The sequence below is a fragment of the Ictidomys tridecemlineatus genome, chromosome 5 (genome assembly GCF_052094955.1).
Source record: "Ictidomys tridecemlineatus isolate mIctTri1 chromosome 5, mIctTri1.hap1, whole genome shotgun sequence".
NCBI classification, from domain to species: domain Eukaryota; kingdom Metazoa; phylum Chordata; class Mammalia; order Rodentia; family Sciuridae; genus Ictidomys; species Ictidomys tridecemlineatus.
In genome coordinates, this window is record NC_135481.1 from 175,559,724 (window position 1) to 175,568,053 (window position 8,330).

General features: G+C 52.2%; 1 protein-coding gene and 1 long non-coding RNA gene across 2 annotated transcripts; one reads left to right on the forward strand and one right to left on the reverse strand.

Moving 5' to 3' along the window:
• Positions 1-2,600: 2,600 nt before the first annotated feature.
• LOC144378094 (uncharacterized) lies at positions 2,601-3,140 on the reverse strand. The gene is made up of 2 exons (XR_013439626.1): positions 2,950-3,140; positions 2,601-2,827 (listed from the first exon to the last, which is right to left on the reverse strand). It is a non-coding gene; the product is annotated as an uncharacterized LOC144378094 (long non-coding RNA).
• Positions 3,141-3,163: 23 nt separating this feature from the next.
• On the forward strand, positions 3,164-4,354 carry Id1 (inhibitor of DNA binding 1). Its single transcript, XM_005320575.5, has 2 exons — positions 3,164-3,687; positions 3,894-4,354. Exons 1-2 carry the CDS (start codon positions 3,274-3,276, stop codon positions 3,933-3,935), a joined length of 456 nt encoding a protein of 151 aa, XP_005320632.1. The 5' UTR covers positions 3,164-3,273; the 3' UTR covers positions 3,936-4,354.
• Positions 4,355-8,330: the final 3,976 nt, after the last annotated feature.

Sequence of the window (8,330 nt, forward strand, 5' to 3'; positions counted from 1 at the left end):
CTTCTTTAAAAAAAAAAAATAATAAATAAATAAATAAATATGTGTAGTTTGTCCTTTACACTTTAATAAAACTCTTTAAGAAAAGAATGACATACCTCTGTCGGCTGGGTGCAGTGTCCCACACCTCTAACCCAGCTACTCAGGGAAGTTGAGGCAGGAGCATGGCATCTTCCAGGCCAGGCTGGGCAATATATGTTTCTTTTTTTTTTTTAATATTTATTTTTTTTAGTTTTCGGAGGACACAACATCTTTGTTTGTATGTGGTGCTGAGGATCAAACCCGGGCCGCACGCATGCCAGGCGAGCTCGCTACCGCTTGAGCCACATCCCCAGCCCCGGCAATATATGTTTCAAAATAAAAATAAGTAAATAAGAAGGGCTGGGGAAGTAGCTCAGTGGTCCAGTGCCCCTGGATTTAATCCCCAGTGGTGAGGTGGGGACTTATGTAAAGACAAGGGTTTGGAGGAGCAGTTCAGTGGTAGGGCACATGCTCTGCATACAAAGTTTGACCCTGCACAAACTTCAGCCTGTGTGCATGACCACCCCAGCCCCTGCTCATGCACTTATGCAAAATTCCTACTTCACACTGGTTGGCTTCTCCCTCTCACCCCTCTCTGCAATGGAAACCCTATTAGTTTTTTAGTGTTTATCTTTTTTGGCTATTTTAGCTTTACTTTTTGCAGCATTGGGGACTGAACCAGGACCTCACACATGCTAGGCCAAGCAAGAGCTCTACCACTGCTCTGCACCCCAGGCCAGCTCTCTCAGAGCCACACCTCCCACCTGCTTGACAGCCAGGCCAAGCATTGATGCTCCATTCATAATTCGAAGAATGCCACTGTCCAGTGTGCATTTAGGTCATTTGAAGTTAACCTATTTGCATATAGCAGTGAACATGCGTGAGCAGCCATCTTTGTGCCTGTCCCGTGATTTCTTTGGAATTGACTGCAGCAAGTGGAATTTCAGGGTCAAGGAGCAAACCCGCGGTAATGAATGAATGCTTCCATTTCCTCCAGTTGACCACCAATCTTCCAGTTCTTCTAAGGAGCACGGTGCTGTCTCCATCACTAGGGAATTGCTAACCAAGGCCTAGAGAGTTCGCAGGGTAGTGGGGTGTGTGGTAAGTGGGCGAGGAGTCCAGCTATTTAATTGATTATGTCTCTCTCCTTTGAAGCTGGTCTTACTGATCAGTTTTCCTGGTTTCCTGATGTAGGGGCAGAGGATTGATTTCTTTGTTGTTCTCTCCCCAAACATCTGTGGGAAAAGGGAACCTGCTGATAACTGCTGAATTAGTTACTTGGGAGAGGAGGGACTATAAGGCCACCCTCCCCTAGGTGAATTCCGTAATTTACTCCTGCTTATGGGGTGGCTGGAGTGACTATCCTGAGCCTTGTCCCTGCTGAGACAAGCCTAGGACTCAGGAGTCAGATTGCCTGCCCTAGGCAAGAAGGGGCTGCATGACAATAATGTGTCCTTGTTACAACAATGCAGCCATCACAGCAGCTAAGGCTTTGGGGAGGTTTTTTAAAGTCTCTTTTGTATTTAAAAACAAAATAAAACAAAAACCACCGAATAACTCTAGTCGTTGGAGTTGTGGAGAGGACTACAGAAGATGATAATGGCAAGCTCTTTTCCCAGTGCAGGTCCCACTCGAGAACGCAATAAATGGTCATCCACAGCAGCTGGAGTCAGGCCTCCTTCCCCAGGCTCAAGCGGAGAGCGGGGGTTGGGGTGGTGAGGCCAGGAGAAAACTCCCAAGCGGGCCAAGCTGTGAGTCTGGGTGGGGGAGCCTCGCAGGTGTGGGGCGGGGAGGTAAGGTGACCCTTGCCCAGCGACCGACCGCACCCACGAGGAACACATTCCCAGGCCTCCCGCTCAGGGTCTGCAGGTGACTCGCGGGGGGGGGGGGGGGGGGGGGGGGGGGGGAGCAGGGAACGCTCTAGCCCAGTTTGTCGTCTCCATGGCGACCGCCCGCGCGGCGCCAGCCTGACAGCCCGTCCGGGTTTTATGAATGGGTGACGTCACGCGCCTGGCGTCTAACGGTCTGAGCCGCTTGTTCAGACGCTGACACAGACCGGCCCGGGAAGGGGAGGGGGAGACTGGATCTCCGCAGCTGCCGCGCTGTGGGAGGGAGACCCCGCTTCGAGGTTTTAAGGGGGGAAGAAAAGCTGGCTAATAAAGGGAGAAAAATTAAAAATCGCTAGTTGCTGTAAATTTGGTGGGTTTTGCAGGGACTGCATTCAGGGTAGGACCCGGGGGGAATGCAGGTCCACTCCACCACGTTCCTTCCATCTAGTTTAGGTCCAGAAGCATCATCCTCAACTCAGGAGGACTTCCCCGAATTAACTGCCCCCACCTCAAGGGACCTGGGTAGGCCGTTCTGGTGGTAGAAACATTAGCAGCCATAATCTCTGGGAACTGGGGAAAGACCAGCCCTGGGAATTGAGCGCGAAGTTGCGCCCATTTTAGCCGCGCGCAGCGGGGCACGCCTTTAACAATCCCAGCTCTTTGGGAGGCTGAGCTAGGAGGACCCCAAGTTTGAGTCCATCCTGGGCAACTTAACGAGACCTGGTCTCCAAAATAAAAGGGCTGGGGTGTGGCTCAGTGGAAGAATGTCCATTGATTCAGTCCCCAATAAGGGGGGAGTGGGGTGGGGGGGACGGAAAAACAAAAACCAAGAAATTCCACTTAAAAATTCTTCCTGAAATTTGGAGATCAGGGTCCGAGAGGCAATCTTCCAAGAGGATCTGGAAAACTTGATTTAGTCCTGGACACTCTGGGCGACCCAGAGCCAGCCACTTCTCCGCCCAGGCCTCAGTTTCTCTCATCTGTAAAATGGAGTTAGAGAGGTGAGAAAACGAGGAAACCTAAATCCTGTGGTCTTTTCGTTTTCGGCAATACCTATTTTGCCTCCTTGTCTCCTTCCAGAAGAGCCCAAGACAGCCCTCACCTCCAGTAGCCACTCGGCCAGTGCCTCTCTCTCCCTGTTCTGGGATTCGGTCGCCTTTCCACTAACCTCCACTAATGCGAGGGTGCACTAGTTGGGCAGGGGGCGGGACTCGAGAGTGCACGAGGCCCCGCCCCCGATCGCCCATTGGCTGCTTTTGAACGTTCTGGACCCACCCCTGGGGGGGGCGCGGCGTCCCTATAAAAGTCGGGTTCTGGAGCCCAAGTCCCACATTCTACTACCGTCTTCTTATCTTCGCACCGCCCAGTTCCCAGGGTCTTTTTCCTCTTTCCGCCTCACCTCTCGACTTAGCCAGTCTCGAGAATCATGAAGGTTGCCAGTGGCAGTGCCGCGGCCGCCGCGGGTCCCAGTTGCACCCTGAAGGCCGGCAAGACGGCGGGCGGCGCGGGCGAGGTGATGCGCTGCCTGTCGGAGCAGAGCGTGGCCATCTCGCGCGGCGCCGGGGCGCGCCTGCCAGTCCTGCTGGACGAGCAGCAGGTGAACGTGCTGCTCTACGACATGAACGGCTGTTATTCGCGCCTCAAGGAGCTGGTGCCCACCCTGCCCCAGAACCGCAAAGTGAGCAAAGTGGAGATCCTTCAGCACGTCATCGACTACATCAGGGATCTGCAGTTGGAGCTGAACTCGGAATCCGAAGTCGGGACCCCCGGGGGCCGAGGGCTGCCGGTCAGAGCTCCGCTCAGCACCCTGAACGGCGAGATCAGCGCCTTAGCGGCCGAGGTGAGCGCCGAGTTGGAGTACCAGATTGTCCTCTCACGACTGGGAAGTGAGGCAAGGGGAGGGGGGGATTTGTACGATGTCCGCCCCATCCTTTTGGGCACCGGGCATTGCCGAGATGCCCAGGGAAGAGAGAGCGCCTGCTGCGCTTGCAGCCGTGTCCCCTCCAACCTGCCGCATCTCATCCCCTCTTTCTGTCCTTTTCACAGGCAGCATGTGTTCCAGCGGACGATCGCATCTTGTGTCGCTGAAGCGCCGCCCGCAGGGATCGGTGGACCCCAGCCCTCCAGGAGGCAAGAGGAAAAAGTGCTCTCGGTTCCCCCCAGGAGCCTCGCGGGAACTGGGGGAAGCAAGACGGATTGGCGGCCTTCGGGCCTTTGCAGATCCGGCCCAGGGCTGGGAGACTGACGAGGGGAGGCTTCTTTCCACATCTACCAGCCGCCAGAGACTTTGGGGGGTTCCCCCGTGTGTTTCTATTTTTTGAAAAGCAGACATTTTAAAAAATGGTCACGTTTGGTGCTTCTCAGATTTCTGAGGAAATTGCTTTGTATTGTATATTACAATGATCACCGACTGAGAATATTGTTTTACAATAGTTCTGTGGGGGTGTTTTTTTTTTGTTTTTGTTTTTTGGTTTTGTTATTAAACAAATACTTTAGATGGTGGTAAAGTTGCAATGATTTCTTGGATTGAGGGGAGGGGCTGTGGGTTGACCTCTGACCCTTTTCACAGCTGGTGCTCAGAGGAGGGGGACTGGAGGGCCACATCTGGACTGTCACTGTTACCGACCTGAATGAGTGTTTCCGGTGTCTTTAAAGTCTATTCTTAACCATCCCTGGCCATTTCCCTTCTCCCCAGTGTCATAAAATTAAATCCTCTAGACCTCTAGGGTTTCTCTCAAAGTGGTCACTGGGCCATCTGGATCACCTGGGGAGGTTGTTAAAATGCAGATGAACCTGTGGAGGCCCCCTCAGGGTGGGGAGTGTTGAAGCCATTCAAGTTGGAGAACCAGGTCATTGGACCATCTGTCTCAGCCAAGATGTTGGAAGTGAGACTCCGGGGGAAAGGGACTTGCCCAGGGGTCATAACTTGTCTGAAGCAAAAGCTTCTTTTTCCCTATTCCCCAGTAGGAGGTGCCTCCTCCAGCAGGCCACTTCTCCCTGGGTGCCAGCAATCTGCCCTGGGGCTCCCAGCTTGTCCAAGTGGGTGATCAAGTTGGCAAGGCCAGCCTGTGCACAGCTGCTGGGCCACCTGCTCCGTGTTGGGACTCAGCCCCCTCACCCTGGCCTGGCTGTGCCAGCAGCTCAAACCAAGCACTGCCCTGGGGCTACTGTGGGCTCTGAGAAGGAGTGGGCGAGTAAAGTCCCTAGCTCCTGAGCAGGAAAAAGGTGTCATTGGCAAGGCCTATCTGCCTGGACATGTGGGTTTGTGCTCTGGGGGGAGGGGGTGGGGTGCATTAAGTGTCTGGGCTTGTATATGTGACATGAGTAAACTGGTAGTCTTAGAGAAGACGTTGGGTCATCTGCTCATGTACAGGCCTGGGGGTGTAAGTAAGGTTGTGTTTGGGGGGTGTGGAAGGGTAAATGCAAGCACATGTGTTCTGCAGATAAGTGTGCAACCTCCAGCTGTTTGGGCTTGTATGTTCTGCCTAAATGCATGTTGGGCATCTCTGCATGGGTCTGGGTTGATGGATGGGATCTTGTGTTGGGGGGGCGTGTGTGTGTGTGTGTGTGTGTGTGTGTGTGTGTGGGTGTGTGTGTAACTATAAATCACTTGGCATTCCTGGGCCTCTGCAAGTCTAGGGTAGGATAGGGGCAGCTGCGTTCAGGCAAACCCTTCCTCAGAAATCCAAGTACCAAATCCCTGGGCAATTTTTGGGCTTGGGGACACCAATTCTCCAATATTCCCATCAGGTCAACTTTCCTGTTATACAAAAAGAAAGAGTTCCCAGAAAGGGCGAATAACTTGTCCCAGGGAGGGTAAGGACTACAGAGACATTATGTCCAAGAACAAAATAGATTAAACAGCACCTGGAACCAGAGGCCTGACTCCACCATTTACATAAAGGATTTCAGGGATCCCTGTGGAGCTAACGGTAGGACTGTGACAGTTTTACAACAAAAGATACCAGGTCCGGAAGAGGATGAGCAAAAACAAAATTTAAAAGTAGTAGTGATTGATGGGCTGGGGATGTGGCTCAAGTGGTAGCGCTCGCCTGGCATGCGTGCGGCCCAGGTTCGATTCCCAGCACCACATACAAACAAAGATGTTGTGTCCACCAAAAACTAAAAAATAAATATTAAAATTCTCTCTTCTCTCTCTCTCTCTCTCTCTCTCTCTCTCTAAAAAAATTAAAAAATAAATAAAAGTAGTAGTGATTGAGCACTAACGTTGTCAGGTACCGCCCACAAAAATTGTATGGACTTCATCAAAGAAAATGGTATTTGTAGGTAAATTAAGTCCTTTGCTACCCACTCCCTGCCCGTTGCTGTTTTATAAAATTGTCCAGAATAAATGAAATCAAGTAAAACTGAGCACAGTGCTTGGCACGTACTGTTTTGACAGTTATAAATTACTAATTGTCTGTGTGTCCTTGGAGTGTCCTCAGAGGCACACGTGGACACCCACTGCCTCCCTTGTGTGGGCTCCCCCTCACTCCCGCCCGCAAGCCCACCCACGGGGACGTGGGCGTGTCCCCTGCGCGCACTCCTACATGCAGGGCCTGGGTCCAGGGGAGGAAGGGGCTGCGGCAGGGCCTCGGCCACCTCCCCCGCCATTCAGGCCCACTCTGGATTCCACGTTTCTCTCTCTTCCCCTTTGGCCCGGGCCCAGCCCATCTGGAGGCCGACTCGGCGGCGGCCTGGGAGCGTTTCCATCAGCTGGGCCCGAGGAATGCGGAGCTATTTAACCTGAGCATCCCCAGGTGTACGGAGGCGCCTGGCTGTCTGGGGCTCGCCGTCTTTGGCACCGCCGCGCTAGACAAACAGCGCGCCGCCCCCGCCCTGCCCTCCGCCCGCAGCTGCAGCCGGGCCTGGGAACGCGGGCGCCGGCGGCTTGCATAAGAGGCTCCCGGCCTCGCAGAGGGAGGGAGGGAGGGGACAGAGGCGCTGTGTGTGTGTGTGTGTGTGTGTGTGTGTGTGTGTGTGTGTGTGTGTGTGTGTGTGTGTGTGTGTGTGTGTGTGTGTGTATCTGCGTGCGCGCGCCCTCGCGAGCGCACAAAACCCTGCTACTTTGGAAATCATTAACGCCTTAACCCCTCCTGGACGGGGCCAGCAAGCAGCTGGGGTGAAGACACCCAGAAACTCTAGGACAAAGTTCCTTGGGCACTAGACCTGCCCTTCTCCTTCTCCTACCCCCCCCCCGCTGTGCTGGGGATTGAACCCAGGGGAGTCCTACCACTGAGCTACATGCCCAGTCCCTTTCATACAGTGTCTCCCTAAGTTTTGCAGGCTGGCCTTGAACTTGCCATCCTTCTTGCCTCAGCCACTGAGCAGCCAACCCGCATGGCTCTTAAGTTCTTTTTATTTAACACCTATAGAGTGTTTATTATCTGCTGGGTGCTATACTAAGTAAGCTCTTTAAAATATCATTTCATTTAATCCTCACAATCTTAACTCTTACATGCTCTTATACGCTCAATCTAATAACAGTAATGATAAGAGGTTAACCTTTTAATAGGGAGGAAATTAGAAGGCAGCCTGTGTCAGCGTTGATGTTCGTCACTTGATGAGCTCCCAGTTCACATCTGGAAAATGTGTTTCAGAACCTGGGCTTCCAGGATCAATTGACTTGATGCACATAAAAAGCTTACCCAGGGGCTGGGGTCGTGGCTCAGTGCTATTGTGTTTGCCTGTGGATGAAGCACTGGGTTCAATTCTCAGCACCACATAAAGATAAATAAAGGTATCATGGTCCATCTACAACTAAAAAATATTTTTCAAAAAGCTTACCACAACCTCCTCCTCCCCCACCAGGCCTGTGGTGGCACTCCTATAATCCTAGAACTCTGGAGGCTGAGGAAGGAGGATGGCAAGTTGGGCTAGCCTCAGCAATTTAGGGAGTCCCTGTCTCAAAAAGACTGAGTATTAGCTCTGTGACAGGATGCCCCTGGGTTCAATCCCCAGTACAAAAAAAAAAAAAAAAAATCACCCTTAAGATGGGCAGGTGGTGGTCCCTGTTAGGCTCAGCTACTGGGGAGGCTGAAGCAGGAGGGTTGATCTCTTGAGTGACATCCCTTCTCAAAACAAAACAAGGAGCTGGGGCTGTCCTTCAGTGGTAGAGCCCTTGCCTAGCCTATGTGAGGTGCTGATTCCATCCTCAGTACCACAAAAAAAGAGTTTAGAGTCCTGTCTGGCTCACACAGGCACTTAGTAGATGTTGGTATAGAATGTTTGGGGACCTTACTAAGGGTAAGCAGCCCATCTGTTGTGGGGCCCATGGCTACTCCTATTCAGATGACAAAAGAGAGGCATCAGAGAAAAGGAGGGACTCACCTAAGAACACACTGGGACTTTGACTTTTCCAGAAATCAGATTGTTCGGAACCAGGTTTATAAGAGACCTCATATTCCTAAAGGACGTCCAATTTAGCCTTTTCATCTTATTTCCAATTATAATTATAATCATACCTGGTCACCATACACACTC

Bases quoted from the DNA above. Each gene is read 5' to 3' on its own strand.
- Id1 (XM_005320575.5), top strand. From the start codon at position 3,274: ATGAAGGTTGCCAGTGGCAGTGCCGCGGCCGCCGCGGGTCCCAGTTGC. The intron at 3,688-3,893 runs GTGAGCGCCGAG...TCCTTTTCACAG, and splicing joins TCAGCGCCTTAGCGGCCGAG to GCAGCATGTGTTCCAGCGGA.